Here is a 17,682-nt window from a genome sequence, read left to right as displayed (position 1 = left end):
CAGGAGAAGTAATTACAAGAAAAGATGGTGTGTTAATTCACACAGTGTGACAAATATGTTAGTATTGTCTGACCTATTTAGCCTCTTTTCTAACAGCTGGATTTGTTTTTGAGTTTGCTCAACTCAACTGTAAATTGTACTAACTTATAATTTTACATTGTAATAACTTTTAATCCTTACTTCTGCTAACTTCTGCAATGTGCTGAATTGGTACGATTGTAACGCCGCTATGAAATGTCAGCTAATGTTGCGACCACAATTTTGAGTTAGCATTGATACGCTAATGGCTACTCTTGTAGCTGTAACAAGCAGCGCCGCTAGCATCAGTTAGCCGCTAGCATCAGTTAGCCGCTAGCTTCAGTTAGCCGCTAGCATCAGTTAGCCGCTAGCTTTCACTAATAACCGAATTTTACCGCTTTCCAACATTTCACAACAAAGAAATAAGAGTTAGCAGAACTATTGTCCCTTGTTTTGGGGAGTGGAGATTTCCAGCACAAGGTTATATAATTTCAAATGGTGACAGTGACTGGATGGATAAAAAAATAAAAAAAGGGAAGGAGCCGACACAGGAGAAGTAATTACAAGAAAAGATGGTGTGTTAATTCACACAGTGTGACAAATATGTTAGTATTGTCTGACCTATTTAGCCTCTTTTCTAACAGCTGGATTTGTTTTTGAGACTCTGAATTCAACTCAACTGTAAATTGTACTAACTTATAATTTTACATTGTAATAACTTTTAATCCTTACTTCTGCTAAATTCTGCAATGTGCTGAATTGGCACGATTGTAACGCCGCTGCTATGAATTGTCAGCTAATGTTGCGACCACAATTTTGAGTTAGCATTGATACGCTAATGGCTACTCTTGTAGCTGTAACAAGCAGCGCCACTAGCATCAGTTAGCCGCTAGCATCAGTTAGCCGCTAGCTTCAGTTAGCCGCTAGCATCAGTTAGCCGCTAGCATCAGTTAGCCGCTAGCTTTCACTAATAACCGAATTTTACCGCTTTCCCACATTTCACAACAAAGAAATAACAGTTAGAGTTTGGGGAGTGGAGATTTCCAGCACAAGGTTATATAATTTCAAATGGTGACAGTGACTGGATGGATAAAAAAATAAAAAAAAGGGAGGGAGGGAGCCGACACAGGAGAAGTAATTACAAGAAAAGATGGTGTGTTAATTCACACAGTGTGACAAATATGTTAGTATTGTCTGACCTATTTAGCCTCTTTTCTAACAGCTGGATTCAGATTTTTGTCAACTCAACTGTAAATTGTACTAACTTATAATTTTACATTGTAATAACTTTTAATCCTTACTTCTGCTAAATTCTGCAATGTGCCGAATTGGTACGATTGTAACGCTGCTATGAAATGTCAGCTAATGTTGCGACCACAATTTTGAGTTAGCATTGATACGCTAATGGCTACTCTTGTAGCTGTAACAAGCAGCGCCACTAGCAACAGTTAGCCGCTAGCATCAGTTAGCCGCTAGCATCAGTTAGCCGCTAGCTTCAGTTAGCCGCTAGCTTCAGTTAGCCGCTAGCATCAGTTAGCCGCTAGCTTTCACTAATAACCGAATTTTACCGCTTTACCACATTTCCAGATTTCCAGATTTCCAGCACAAGGTTATATAATTTCAAATGGTGACAGTGACTGGATGGATAAAAAAATAAAAAAAGGGAGGGAGGGAGCCGACACAGGAGAAGTAATTACAAGAAAAGATGGTGTGTTAATTCACACAGTGTGACAAATATGTTAGTATTGTCTGACCTATTTAGCCTCTTTTCTAACAGCTGGATTTGTTTTTGAGACTCTGAATTCAGATTTTTGTCAACTCAACTGTAAATTGTACTAACTTATAATTTTACATTGTAATAACTCTTCTGCTAAATTTTGCAATGTGTTGAATTGGTACGATTGTAACGGCGCTATGAAATGTCAGCTAATGTTGCGACTACAAGTTTGAGTTAGCATTGATACGCTAATGGATACTCTTGTAGCTGTAACAAGCAGCGCCGCTAGCATCAGTTAGCCGCTAGCATCAGTTAGCCGCTAGCATCAGTTAGCCGCTAGCTTTCGCTAATGACTGAATTTCACCTCTTTCCCGCATTCCACAACAAAGAAATAAGAGTTATCAGAACTATTGTCCCTTGTTGTGAACCCCAACTTAAAGATATAAGTAACAACAACTCACCAACTTGTTTTTGAGCAGACAACTGGCTTCCTTTACTTCTACTTCACTTCATTTTTAAGGCAAATATTGTACATTTTACTTCACTACATTTAGTTGACAGCTTTAGTTACTTTTCACATCAATATTTAACATAAAAAACATGATACATTTAAAGTGATTGGACATTTTTTTTTCCAATTAAACCTCATAACAGTATATTAAGTAGTAAAAATGAGCCCTACGCTGCATGGAAATCAGTTTAATTTACAGTAAAATTCAGTTAGCCGCTAGCATCAGTTAGCCACTAGCATCAGTTAGCCGCTAGCATCAGTTAGCCGCTAGCTTTCACTAATAACCGAATTTTACTGCTTTCCCAAATTTCACAACAAAGAAATAAGAGTTAGCAGGACTATTGTCCCTTGTTGTGAACTGCTTCATCTACATCTTACAGATTTCCAGCACAAGGTTATGTAATTTCAAATGGTGACAGTGACTGGATGGATAAAAAAATAAAAAAAGGGAGGGAGCCGACACAGGAGAAGTAATTATAAGAAAAGATGGTGTGTTAATTCACACAGTGTGACAAATATGTTAGTATTGTCTGACCTATTTAGCCTCTTTTCTAACAGCTGGATGGGAGATGGTAATGTGGGTTAAGTGCCCTGCCCGTGACGGTGTAACCCCGCGGCTCCTGCTATATTTCACAAAGTGGATATGAGTGCATAGTTTTACATTGTGCAAAACTTCAATTGACCCAGCCAACTGGAAGCAATCTCCTTTTATTTCATCATCAAACCAGCAGAGTGATTCCCATTTGTGTGCATGTACTGTATGTGTGAAAGTGGGTGAAGGAGCAAAAGGTCGAACACTGAAAAATACACAGAGCTCCAAGTAAGAATCAGACCAGTGAACAGCCTCAGGTCTGTTATTCTAATACACAGATTACACAGCTTGCTGCGAGTGTTAACATTTTTTATTACATTTGAAATGTTCAAAACTTAGGGCTGGGCGATATGGACCTCATATCATATCAAATCCCGATATATTAAGGCTGAATATCACAATATTTTTATTGCAAAGTGAGAGCAAATGTTCAAAGTCGAAGCCAAATATGACATGTCACAAGTAGTTTTATTGAAACCGTTTATTTAAGTGAACATAAATACTGTATAACAACAGGAGTACCTTTTTTTAATCAAAGCTCCATAAAGTGCACAACATATCTTAAATAAAAATAGCCTATGAAATAAGATGGGCCAGTCTTTTTCCGAAATAAATATATTTATATGAGAAAATAATTATGAACATTACAAAATAACTAAATATGACAAACCCTAGTTAGAGCAGCATTTATATATAAAGAAAGAAAAACAATTTGAGCTATATCGATATATGTGATATGGTCTAATTCCATATCTCATTTATATCGCTATATTGCCCAGCCCTATTAAAAATTTGGTCGATCACGTTGGATTTTTAATCGATCTGTGTACTTTTTAGTTTTAATTTTCTCTCTGACTGTGTATCAGAACTCACTGAACTAAAACATGACAGATCATTAATAAGCCAATGAGCTGAGAATTAAGTTGGATAAAGATATAGTTTGCAAACTGAAAGATGCATTTACATTAATAAAACACACAAAAATACAAGAGTATTAATTTGAGCAAAACTAGCTTACAGTGTCAAACCTTGCTAGCATGAATTACTAGGTTTAATTTGATCCAAAACTTATTTAAACACAAAACACACTTAAATATGTAAGATTACTGTAAAAACTAACCTCATGGCTCTTCGGGGACTAAAACATGAAACATTGAACTCCTTGATGTTATCTTCACAGTTTAATCTCAAGTGAGTTAGTTTTACGATCGACAGGATCAAGTCTCTTTTTGTCCTTTCAAAATAAAAGCGTCCATAAGCAAAGCAGGCTTTTGCTCAAGACTGTATATGTCTTGTATATTTATTTTGCCCATGTGTAGCAATTAACATTATAGATTGGTTAGTTAGTTGGCAGGTTTATTACAAACACCTATCCCTATTCACAACCTTTTTTTCCGCTACAGTGTCTTTTACTGTGTAGACACCAGGTTTGACCTTTTGATACGGTGTAGAATAGATCCTACATCTGATTCTCTGGATTTTTTAGCACTTTCTTGTCATTGTCAGGAAAAAACATTTCCTGTAAACACTATTCCTCGGAAGTTCAATCAGAATGAACTTAAAAGAAGTGTGTCTCTGTGTCTCTGTCACTGAATGGTATAGGTGTTTTTTGATGGGGATGAGGAAATCTTATGAGGGAAACATTTGTTTTTTGTACAGTAACCCCCAGAGTGAAAAACAGCAATATGCTTTGTTGCATTTCTCTCTGGTAGAAAATGAAATAGGATACTGTATGTATATGCAAAAATATCTGTTAAAGTTTACATTTTGACTTTTGCATATGACCCTTTTTTGTTTGTGTACATGCACCGGGGCCACAAAAGCATATAAAACATATATGTTTCATTTAAGCCGTGGTTTACAGTGATATTAGAACAGCTAAACAGCATTATTAGGAATTACAAAGATCTCTGTAGCTGTAAATGTAACAAATAATACAAGTGAAGCTAATAAAGTTAAATTAAATGTACTTTTGTATTTATGTTATTCTTTTTTTTCAGAATACATGTACTGTATATGACCTTTATTAATGGAAAACATTATTAGACCACTTTTTTTCTTAAATTTCTTGTTCATTTTAATGCCTGGTACAACTAAAGGTACATTTGTTTGGGCAAATATAATGATAACAACAAAAATAGCTGATAAGAGTTTAATTTAAGAGCTGATATCTAGACATTTTCCATGGTTTTCTTGATAATAACCAAAATCATTTTCAAGAAAACCATAGAAAATGTCCAGAATCAGCTCTTAAGTTGAACTCTTATGAGCTATTGTTGTTGTTATTTGTTGTTATCATTATATTTGTCCAAACAAATGTACCTTTAGTTGTACCAGGCATTAAAATGAACAATGCATTGAAGAAAACAAGGGTGGTCGAATACGCATAGGAACTGAGTTGGAAATTACGTAAATACATGGCCAAAATTAACATATCTATCTGATGAAATAGTCATCTAGTGATATTCTCAACAGCTTTAAATGATTCCTCGACCCAGAAAATGTATATTTTGACACCAATATTGACCTTCCAAGTGGCTTGGAAGATATATTGGTTCTCATAGACTTTATATGGCTGCCATCTCCGATCCTCAATCTTGATGAAGTGGCTCCCATCAAAAATTTTAACTCATCAGGATAGAGAGCATGTGGAAAAAATGTGGTGTTTTTGTGCAACATGTCCCCATTATTCTCAAATCTGGTCCTAATCTGCCCGACGATAAGGAGAAAATGGCGATAAACCACAGCCTCAAGCGCCTTATTGCTTTTATAAAACGGTTACTACACCTCCCTGGCAATGTTTCATAAAATAAACACACAGCAAGCAACAAAAAATGCAATAATTCTTTTAAAACAAATAATAAATCTTCCGCAGAGCAATGTACACTGTAAAAAATGTCTGTAGATTTTAGGGTGAAAAACTGCTAAACCATGACAGTAAAAGACTGTAAAATGATAAATGAGTTAATTCAGTTTCAGTAAGAATGAAACACTGTAAATGTATATATCAGCCAAAACAGTATGTTTTACTTCTTTTTTTTTTTTAAATACATTACTCTACTGTAATATTCACTGGCACTGTGTTTATGTCAAAAATATACTGTTATATATAAACAAACTTGAATATCATGAATAAAGATGAAAGTGGCAAAAGACAAAAACTCAAATTTCTGAGAAAAATAAATCAGATATTCTTTAAGATTAAAACCAGTACATTTACGAGTAAAAAATAAAAAATATTTTCTGAGATTTTAGATGCAAATTTAAGTGAAAGCAACTGATATTCTGAGATAAAGTTTTAATGTGTAAGACATCACTGTAATTTTTGCATGTATCTTTTGCAAAAAATACTTTTTCTAACTGTTAAATGTTCTAAACACAATATCTCTAACAAAAATATACTGTCATATTTAACAGTAAAATCTTATGAAGTATTGTTTCTTATGAAGTATGAGTTTCTTTTGATGGAAAAACTCTTTATTTATACTGTAAAAAATGGAATAAAATGGCAATCTTAAACCTAGCCAATATCTTTTTACCGTAATATTAAAAAAAGTTGCACTGTATTTATTACGGTAAAGTTCTGGCAACCACAGCTGCTGGTTTTTTACCGTAAAAACAACAGTTTGGTTTTTTACAGTGTAGTTCCTCAGTGACATTTAGCAGAATGGTTGCTAGGCAACACACCGACGCAGTGGAAAACATGCAATCATGGCGGTGTCAGAAGCTCGGACAGGCCTCCAGAACCTTTATGCCCCATTATTGACATGACTTCTATAGCCCAGAGGCCAGAACTGGAGAGTTTTGGACTAATATTACTTGTATTACAGTATTACTACACAAGCAGGCTTTTATAACCCATAGCAACACGGAGCCAAGGACAGTCACCTCCATGTGCTCTCTATTATACCTAATGTTAGGAGAAAGAGGGAAAAGGTTGCAGGTTTATTATAACCTGGTCTCACAGGAATCCATGGAATAGCCACGGAATCACTCAAATTTCCGTGAAACTGACACGAATTTGGCTACAATGCAAGTTAATGACAGTCATATCCCGTGGCTTGGGATTAAAAAAATGGAAAAAAAATGACCATGTTGTTTTTGCAAAACCACCAAAAAGTAAGTTGAAAAACACAACCCAAAGTCTGGGTTATTAGTTAAAATTGAGTTTTGTATTTTGGTCATTTCAACATAAAATAATCATTCAGTTGTAATCAAGAAGTGGTATGAATAAAACAAGCACATAATGTTCAAGCAATTATTTTATTGCTAAAAGCAAAAAGGTTAGTTTGAAGGTTGCAAATAAAAACTTGCAAGCTAGTTAAAGTTAAAGCATCGTCGCCATAGATTGCGAGTGTTTGTATGGAGATAAAAGGCTTGTGGATTGGTTTTATTTATTTTATATTTATTTCTTCAACAAAGCGACAAGATGGAGTGGATCCACTGGTGGAATAAGTTTTCAGATCCTGTAGTTAAGTAAAAGTACTAATACCACACTGTGAAATGACTCCACTACAAGTAAAAGTCCTGCATTCAAAACTAGCTGAAGTAAAAGTACAAAAGTATCAGCATCAAAATGTACTTACAGTTTAAAAAGTAAAAGTACTAATTACGCAGAATGACCCACTGAGATGTTTTATATATTCTGAATATATTATTAGATTATTATTATTGATGCAAGCAGTGTTTTACTTTCTTCAATGTAAGGTTACTTCTACATACTTATGTTTTACATACTTAATACTGTTATGTTGTTTAATTTGTAAAAGTGTGTAATCATTTTAAATTCATCATGTTTTTTATGTTAAATCTCGACCTGAAAAGTAAATAAAGCTGTCAGCTAAATGTAGTGGAGTAAAAAAGTACAATATTTGCCTCAATATGTAGTGGAGTAAATATAAAGGGAAATAAAATGGAAATACTGAAGTAAAGTACACTTCGCTCAAAATTGTACTTAACCCTCAGGAGTCCATATATTATATATACATGTTTTATTTACAGTAATAACTTTATTTATATCTGATATGTAGACAAGCTGAGAAAGCCAGTTAAAGTTCAATCATAGGAGCTTTCACAGTGTCACATTTATGTTTCTAGACCATTTTTAAAATGTGAATTTTCTTTCTCCAATGAAAACTATTATTATTTTAATTTACATGCAAAAAGACTGTTGTAGTTTTATTATATATTATATTTTCTGCTGTTTTGTTTGTATAAATGGTTTTTAAAAATGGTACATTTCCATAGACACATGTGTCTTTTGTTTGTGTTTTCGGTATTTTCGGCAGCTTTATACTTTAATTAAGATAAAATGAAAAATCTGACTGATAGCCAAGTTTGTGTGGAGAAAAAGGAGCCATGCATGTGATGTAAGGACAGACTGAAAGATGCTGAACACAGACAGAAATTAATGCAGAGGAAGTTGACAAATTTGAACCAAAATCTCCTGGACTTCAGAGGGTTAAGTACAATACTTGAGTAAATGTACGTTCAAACATAAATCCCTCAGGTTCTTTGTTTTTCTTTCTTTCATCTTTGAGGTTCTTTGTGTGCCTTCTAAATGACAGCGATGCGTACTTCTGGTGGTTTTTTTCAGATGATGAATGGTTCAGGTTGTGCAGCTGCTATAGGTAACTGAGTGGTGCAGTAATACTGGAAGTATAATGTGCTCACAGCTGTGAGTTTATAGAGTATTTTACAACAGCTTTGAGTGCAGCTCAGCAAATTAAAATCAAGGACTGGAATCTGTTTCATAAAGTGTGTTCTTCATTGTTTCCACTGAGCCTTTCCACTGTACTTCGTTAAAAAGAGTGAGTGAGTGAGTGATTGGTGAAATGTTACCCAATTTCATATTAGTTGAGTGAAAATCAGACATAAAAGCTCATGCTGCTGTTAGTTAACAAAAGGGCCTTAGCATTGGTGAGGTGAAAATACAAGGTTTGTTATATGCAAAAGCCTGTTTTGATAACAGACGCTTTTATTTTGAAAGGGTGAAAAGAGACTTCCTAGCCGTCGTAACACTTACACTGTAAAAAAGCCAACTTGTATTTTTTGACCTAAAACAGTGATTTAAGTTGGTAAAACTTGGAAATATAAATTATTGACATTTAGGGCAATAATGTAAGTTAGCACAACAAAGGAAGCCAGTTGTCTGCTCAAAAACAAGTTGGTGAGTTGTTGTTACTTATATCTTTAAGTTGGGGTTCACAACAAGGGACAATAGTTCTGATAACTCTTATTTCTTTGTTGGGAAATTAGGTCATTAGCGAAAGCTAGCGGCTAACTGATGCTAGCGGCTAACTGATGCTAGCGGCTAACAGATGCTAGCGGCTAACTGATGCTAGCAGCTAACTGATGCTAGCGGCTAACTGATGCTAGCTGCTAACTGATGCTAGCGGCTAACTGATGCTAGCGGCGCTGCTTGTTACAGCTACAAGAGTAGCCATTAGCGTATCAATGCTAACTCAAAATTGTGGTCACAACATTAGCTGACATTTCATAGCAGCGTTACAATCGTGCCAGAGAAATTCAGAGTTGAGCAAACTCAAAACAAAACTTTTCGATAAAAAATTTTATCGAAAGTTTGTTGCCTTGAAATTTTGACTTCACCCAACTTTTCTTTTTTTGCAGTGTAGCTAGTGAGATTATACTTTAATGATAACAGTGGAATTTGGTGGAATACAGTGAAAATGTCAAATATGTAATACGAATTTTCATCAAAATGAAATGCTGACATTACAGAATGTATGTTTTTTTTCCATAATGGCAGTGAGATTAAAAATGTGGTTTGATGGAAGTCTATGAGGCATTTTTGGCCACGACGGTCACGAGAGGGAGTATAAAAAATACTAATGCTATCAAATCAATTTTGTTGTTAATATTTGACATATCCAAGACTCTAATCATGGAAGAAATTAGGTAAAAATTCAAATATATAAACTGGCATATAAAGGGTTAACATTCTGAAAAGTATTTAATGTTTGGTAGTTTTGAACAAGTCTGAAGTTGTTTAAGAGATTTAAGAGACAAAAAATTGATATATGGTGATTTAATAGCAGTTGTTGTGTTCAAGGGTGACGAGAGGGTCGTAAATGCATCAATGGAGTATAAAAGACATGTAAATTTTTACAAAAAAAAAAAGTTCCTGCAAATATTCATGCCTCAAGCTATACTACAGCCAAAATGATCAACAAATTAAAAAAAAGAGAGAAAAATGTAGAAAAATGCCCTAAGAGTAGGGTTGTCAAAAGTATTGATACTCAATAAAGTATCGATACTAAAACGTTGTATCCGAATACAATACTCATTTTCAAAAGTATCGATCCAACTACTTATTAAGCAGCTAAACCATACAACCTCAAAATATTGTTCTAATTGTTATTGTTTATTGTATTTATTTATTTATTTTTTGCACTACCTCAGACCTGAAGCTTGTTATCATAGTTGTAGTTTCTTTTTTTAATTTAACCTGCGGTTCTGTTAATTTTAACATGTTGCATTTTTCTTGGTCATAAAAATATTTCATTTAAATTTTGGGGTCTTTGTTTTTATTCTTGTGGTATCGAAAAATGGTATCGAGTATCGAATATTTTCGAGTTGAAAATTTTAGTATGGTGACAACCCTACCGTAGTAGTAGTAGAGTGTTTCAGTTCAGTGATACTGATAAACAGTCAGAAATCAAAATAAATTAAAAAAAAAATACACAGTTCAATTAAAAATTCCATGTGATCAACCAAAGTCTTAAGGTTTAGATTAAATATTCCCATCCCTAGCAACCACAAACTGAAAAAAAAAAAGGTTCTATTCCAGTTCAGAATCTCTCGTGTTTCATCTTGAAAACATCTAATGTGAATCATTACTTCTCAAAGTTGAGCCAAGGTTGAAATATTTTCCTTATACTTGGACGTATTCTATTATTCAGCACATGTATTGGCGGTGGAGTATGTAATGGCTTGTTTGCACTGCTCAGCCTCTCCCCCGGCTCTCCGGTGGCTGTTAATCTATACGGCAGTAGCAAGGTAAAAAGAAAAGGGCAATTTATGCAGAACCTTGTAAAAGACTGGCTTAAATCATTCTCAAAGTGGCTGATGGACTGTATACCTTGAAAACTGAATCCCAATGAGGTTTTCCCTGATGATAAATAACAAAACACTGTGGGCTTTTGGTGTTTACCTGCTAATTCTTTTGGTTCTTGGTCTCTTTTGGCAGCGCAATCCGCATCAGTCGGAAGGGATGGCACATGCTCCTCAACTTCTGCTTCCACACGGCGCTGACCTTTGCTGTGTTCGCCGGCGGCATCAATCGAATCAAATACCCCATCATCTGTCAGGCAGTAAGTGCATTCCCTTTTCATTCATCCCCTCTCACAGCTTTTCACTAGATTGATTATGAATGTGTATTCAGGTGTTGGCTGAGTGCAGCATGTGGACGTATAGTGTGTATGTGTTTCATGCTCCAGCTGCATGTATTATAGTCCAGTCACTCTTTACTAGAGTGGTGACACGACACATGATTCAGGCCTTCGCTTCATGAATGAGCCCACTCTCTGTCTCATATTGTCTGTGTCCACTCTTGTTGCTAACCTCGGGGTTAGTGGGAGGCGTTAGAGCTGAATGTAGCGTTTTTATGGACGTTTTCTAAGACATGGGTCTCAAACTCGTGGCCCTCGTGACGATGTTTTGTGGCCCCCACCTTGATATGAAAGTTTAATGTGAGTTTTATATGAATGGCACTTTACTGTGTTGTGTGTGGAAGGTCCCTTTAATTACTTTTTTTTGGTCATTTTGTGTCTTTTTAAAATAATTTGGTCTTTTTTAAATAATTTTTTATCTTTTTTTGTACTTCTGTGTCTTTTTTTGGTCATTTTGTGTCCTTTTTTAGTCATTTTGTGCCTTTTTTGGTCATTTTGTGTCGCATAATAGTGTTTTGAAAGTTAATAAAAAGACTCAAAATCACATTTTATGTTGGACTAAAGGACTAAAAAGAGACAAAATGACCAAAAAAAGACACAAAATGACCAAAAAGACACAAAATGACTAATAAAAGACACCGAAATGACCAAAAAAGACACAAAATAACTAAAAAAGACACAACAAAAACACAAAATGACTAAAAAACACACAAAATGACCAAAAAAGACACAAAATGACCAAAAAAAGACACAAAATGACCAAAAAAGACACCGAAATTACCAAAAAAGACACAAAATAACTAAAAAACACACAAAAAAAGACACAAAATGACTAAAAAAGACACCGAAATTACCAAAAAAAGAAACAAAATAACTAAAAAAAGACACAACAAAAGACACAAAATGACTAAAAAACACACAAAAAGACCAAAAAACACACAAAAAGACGTAAATTGTTATTAAAACTCCATAGAGTTAACTTATGAAATACATTTATTTAAGGAATCACTCTAAGTAACAGAAACAACTCTTTTTTTCCTTCAAAAAAATAAGAAAAATATTCTAAGTACTGCTGTGCTTTAAGATAGTGACCTAACTGCTGAACATTAGCATTAGCATTAGCATGGTTAGCATCCACACACACATTAGTGTTTAGTTTGAAAGCCCCGCTGTGCTTCAGTAGAGCTTTATGGAGCCGTTAGCCTGGCTGTTAACTCTCCGTCTAGTTTAAGACGATCTTGTCTGCATGTTTATTCTGTTGTCTTTCATCTGGCTGCAGATTAGTTTTCCTCTCACCTCCATCAGGCTCCATCAGGCTCCATCTCCTCTTTATGATGCAGCTTGTAAAGGAGTCCTCCCTGCATGTTTGCAGCTGCTCCGCACATAATGAGACATTCTCAACTTTTAGTCTGCAATGTATAAATAGAGAAAGGGTGGAAAGTGGTTTTCTGAGGTCTCTCCGGGTCGCTCCGGGTCTCTTTTTTAAGTAATTTAGCGTTTTTTTTCAGTCATTTTGTGTCTTTTTTGTCATTTTGTCTCTTTTTTTAGTAATTTTGTGTCTTTTTTTGGTCATTTTGATACTGCCTCCAGCGGCCCCCAGGTAATTTGAGTTTGAGACCCCTGTTCTAGGAGGAATGTAAGGGGTGTATTGGTAGAAAAGGGATATAATAATGATAAATAAGCAAAAGAATAGTGTAAAAATGGACAAAATAGCCATAAAGACTCCATAGAGTTAACTTATGAAATACATTTATTTAAGAAACCACTGTAATAAACAGAAACATCGACTAAAAAAGACACAACAAAAGACACAAAATGACTAAAAAAATCACACAAAATGACCAAAAAAGACACAAAAAGAGAAGACAAAATGACCATAAAAGCACAGAAGACACAAAATGACTAAAAAAAGACACCGAAATGACCAAAAAAAGACACAAAATAACTAAAAAAAGACACAAAATGACCAAAAAAGACACAAAATGACTAAAAAAGACACAACAAAAGACACAAAATGACTAAAAAACACACAAAATGACCAAAAAAGACACAAAAAGAGAAGACAAAATGACCAAAAAAGCACAGAAGACACAAAATGACTAAAAAAAGACACCGAAATGACCAAAAAAGACACAAAATAACTAAAAAAAGACACAAAATGACCAAAAAAGACACAAAATGACTAAAAAAGACACAACAAAAGACACAAAATGACTAAAAAACACACAAAATGACCAAAAAAGCACAGAAGCACACAAAATGAGTGGAAATGGGTGGAAAGTGGTTTTCTGAGGTCTCTCCGGGTCATCATACATAAAACACCGTCTAGTTCTGCCTGAGATGATGGATATAGGTGTGTTACGATCAGCGGGGGGTCTCACGGGTGGTGCCTCCGTCTCTGCAGCAGCTCTGAATGAATGAGTGAGGCTGGTGCTGGTGCAGGGGTGGAGGTTTGGAGGGTTGGAGGGGTGGAGGGGTGGAGGTTTGGGATGTCAGGACGGATTTGGAAACAGGTCAGAGAAATGCTTTCTTGCCTGCTGGCTCCTCACTATTTTTGGGTTGTTATATGTCAAGAATGCAGGTGGAAGGAGAAAGACCTTATGAAATATGTATTTTAATATCAAATAGAAAGTGTATGTTACATTTAACCCATTGACGCCTAAAACTTCCCGTAAAACCTCTGGGCGATTTTAAAATAAGCCCCTAAAACCTGAAGTTTTTCTGGGAATTCATCAGAAGTGTCAACGCTTCTACCAAATAATAGATTTTTCAGCCTCTGTAGCAGATAGAAAGCTATTCAGCTATTCTCAACCTTGGGGTCGGGACCCCAATTGGGGTCACAAGATGATTTCTGGGGGTCGCCAAATCATTTTGGAAGTCAGCTCTGTCTCCACTGTGTTAAAGTATTCGTGTGTTAATGTGTTTTAGTCATTTTGTGTCTTTTTTGTGTCTTTTTTTTTGGGTCATTTTGTGTGTTATTTGGTCATTTTGTGTCTTTTTTGTGTCTTTTTTTTTGGGTCATTTTGTGTGTTATTTGGTCATTTTGTGTCTTTTTTGTGTCTTTTTTTGATCATTTTGTGGTCAATTTGTGTATTTTTTGGTCATTTTGTTTCCTTTTTTTGGTCATTTTGTGTCTTTTTTGGGCCATTTCGTGTCTTTTTTTGGTCATTTTGTGTCTTTTTTGGTCAGTTTGTGTCTTTTTGTGGTAATTTTCTGGTCAATTTGAATCCTTTTTTGGGTAATTTTGTATCTTTTAGTATCAAGTTGTTACTTTCCAAGTAGTCTCTGGCTTGAAGCTGACTGTTTTTTTTTGTGGGTCATTTTGTGGGTTTTTTGTCTTTTTGTGTGTTATTTGATCATTTTGTGTCTTTTATGTGTCTTTCTTTGATCATTTTGTGTCTTTTTTGATCATTTTGTGGTCAATTTGTGTCTTTTTTGGTCGTTTTGTTTCCTTTTTTTGTGTGTGAGATTGTGTTCAGTGAGCGGGGGTCGTGCACAATATGCATGTTAAATTGGGGGTCGCGACTCAAAAAGGTTGAGAACTACTGCGTACGGGTGCTTGAAATCCTTGAAAATGCTTAAATTTAAGTGTTGTGTTTTCAAGGTTTAAAAAGTGCTTGAATTTTGGATAAAGTGCTTGTAAATGCTTGAAATTCTTCTATTTCTCTTGCAATCTCACTATATCCATCTATAGACTATAGATAATCACATGTTCAATGTAAAAAATAATGAGTAGTCTATCTGAAATGAAGACGTTCCTCCTAAAAGTGTAACACCATCTCTGTTGGTTTGGTTCAGTGAAATCTCCCCTTTTAGTCTGTAAGAACTCATCTAAAACATGCAGTTTACAACAGGTGGAAGATACTGGAAAAGCTTGAAAATTTACCTTGAAAGTCCTTGAAAAACTTGTATTTTTTGCCTAAAACAGTGATTTAAGTTGGTAAAACTTGGAAATATAAATTATTGACATTTAGGGCAATAATGTAAGTTAGCACAACAAAGGAAGCCAGTTGTCTGCTCAAAAACAAGTTGGTGAGTTGTTGTTACTTATATCTTTAAGTTGGGGTTCACAACAAGGGACAATAGTTCTGATAACTCTTATTTCTTTGTTGGGAAATGCGGGAAAGCGGTGAAATTCGGTCATTAGCGAAAAACTAGCAGCTAACTGATGCTAGCGGCTAACTGATGCTAGCGGATAACTGACGCTAGCGGCTAACTGATGCTAGCGGCTAACTGATGCTAGCGGCTAACTGATGCTAGCGGATAACTGACGCTAGCGGCTAACTGATGCTAGTGGCTAACTGATGCTAGCTGCGCTGCTTGTTACAGCTACAAGAGTAGCCATTAGCGTATCAATGCTAACTCAAAATTGTGGTCGCAACATTAGCTGACATTTCATAGCGGCGTTACAATCGTGCCAATTCAGCACATTGCAGAAGTTAGCAGAAGTAAGGATTAAAAGTTATTACAATATAAAATTATAAGTTCAAAAATCTGAATTCAGAGTTGAGCAAACTCAAAAACAAAACTTAAAATATTTAGTTTAATTGTCCAACTTAAAATTTTATCAAAGTTTGTTGCCTTGAAATTTTGAGTTCACCCAACTTTTCTTTTTCTGCAGTGTATGGGTGGTATTGACAAACAGTTTATTGTGTGGTTTAGCTTGTTGATCTTGTTGTTTGGGTTGATAAAGTGCTGACAACATTCAACAGACTGACTCCAGTCAAATGGAGCGATCCTGAAATGACAGATCAAAGATTGCACGTATGCTTGAAGTAGTTGGAATCTGTGTAGAGATAAGGTGTAAGTGTCAGATAGAGAGAAAGTTATTCTTTTTCTTCTTTTTTTTTTTGCTGTTTCACATGGTTGGGAAGCCATATGGTCCTGGTGGATTTCCTTTCCACTTGATTGATAGCTGGACCTGTTCAGGTTGTGAGCATGAAACATGATGTGGAGCAGAGCCTCCTCTTCTGTCAGCTCCCCTCAGCAGGGCTGCATTTACTGTATGTAGCCGCAAAAAGATTGATGTACACTTCTTTTCTACTTTTCACTCACACTTTCAACTGCCTTCACTCACTCCCTGTTCTCTATCAACCGGCCTTGTTTGCCGGTTTGGGACTCGGCTGCTTCTCCGCGCTGTCACCAGCACTTTGGGTGGTTTTACTTATTCCGTAGTGAGAAGACTCCGCCTCTACTAGTCTAGACCAGCTATTCTCAACCTTGGGGTCGGGACCCCAATTGGGGTCGCGACATGATTTCTGGGGGTCGCCAAATCATTTTGGAAGTCAGCTCTGTCTCCACTGTGTTAAAGTGTTCATGTGTTAATGTGTTTTTGGTCACCTAATGTCTTTTTTGGTCATTTTGTGTTTTGTTTTTTTTGGTCATTTTAGTCTTTTTGGTAACTTAATGTCTTTTTTTTTGTCATATTGTGTCTTTTTTTGTCATTTTGTGGTCAATTTGTGTCTTTTTTGGTCATTTTGTTTCCCTTTTTTTGGTCATTTTGTTTCCTTTTTTTGGTCATTTTCTGTCTTTTTTTTTAGTCATTTTCTGTCTTTTTGGTAATTTTGTTTCTTTTTGATAATTTTGTGTCTTTTTTGGTCATTTTCTGTCTTTTCTGGTGGTTTTGTGTCTTTTTTGATCATTTTGTGGTCAATTTGTGTCTTTTTTTAGTCATTTTGTTTCCTTTTTTTGGTCATTTTCTGTCTTTTTTTAGTCATTTTCTGTCTTTTTGGTAATTTTGTTTCTTTTTGATAATTTTGTGTCTTTTTTGGTCATTTTGTGGTCAATTTGTGTCTTTTTTTAGTCATTTTGTTTCCTTTTTTTGGTCATTTTCTGTCTTTTTTTAGTCATTTTCTGTCTTTTTGGTAATTTTGTTTCTTTTTTTGGTCATTTTGTGTCTTTTTTTGGTCATTTTGTGTCTTTTCTGGTAGTTTTGTTTCCTTTTTTGATCATTTTGTGGTCAATTTGTGTCTTTTTTGGTCAATTTGTGTCTTTTTTGGTCATTTTGTTTCTTTTTTGGGTGATCTGAACTGTGCGTGTGAGATTGTGTTCAGTGAACGGGGGTCGCGGACAACATGCATGTTAAATTGGGGGTCGCAACTCAAAAAGGTTGAGAACTACTGGTCTAGACGGATTTCAGAATAAAGGCCTTCTATAAGAAGTGAGGAGCATTTATGGGTACAAGTCAGGAACCGGCCTTCTTTACATATTTCAAGGGTGCTGAGTCCAAAAAAAAAATGGTTCCCAAGCAAAATTGTGAGTTTTTGGCCACCAAATTGCCCATCTTGCAGTCATTGGACCATTTCCCCTTAGTTTTTTTGTAAGTAGGCAATCAAAGATGAGGAAATTAAGTTTCCGGATCTATAGTCTAGGGTCAGAGCAAGGATATAGTGGAGGCTCAGTGCCTTTTTTATGTATATCTATATATATATAT

The 17,682-nt window shown here is 35.3% G+C and overlaps 1 protein-coding gene across 1 annotated transcript in view; it reads left to right on the top strand.

The window, feature by feature from the left end:
• Positions 1-17,682, top strand: part of LOC131993242 (adhesion G protein-coupled receptor A3) — a 436,008-nt gene that overhangs the window by 371,985 nt on the left and 46,341 nt on the right. Inside the window, exon 16 of the mRNA XM_059359047.1 lies at positions 11,048-11,171. Coding sequence (XP_059215030.1) covers positions 11,048-11,171 — 124 coding nt within the window. The remainder of the gene's footprint in view (positions 1-11,047; positions 11,172-17,682) is intronic.

This window comes from Centropristis striata, chromosome 20, assembly GCF_030273125.1.
Source record: "Centropristis striata isolate RG_2023a ecotype Rhode Island chromosome 20, C.striata_1.0, whole genome shotgun sequence".
Classification (NCBI taxonomy): Eukaryota; Metazoa; Chordata; class Actinopteri; order Perciformes; family Serranidae; genus Centropristis; species Centropristis striata.
This window is presented reverse-complemented; position numbering and strand designations above follow the sequence as displayed.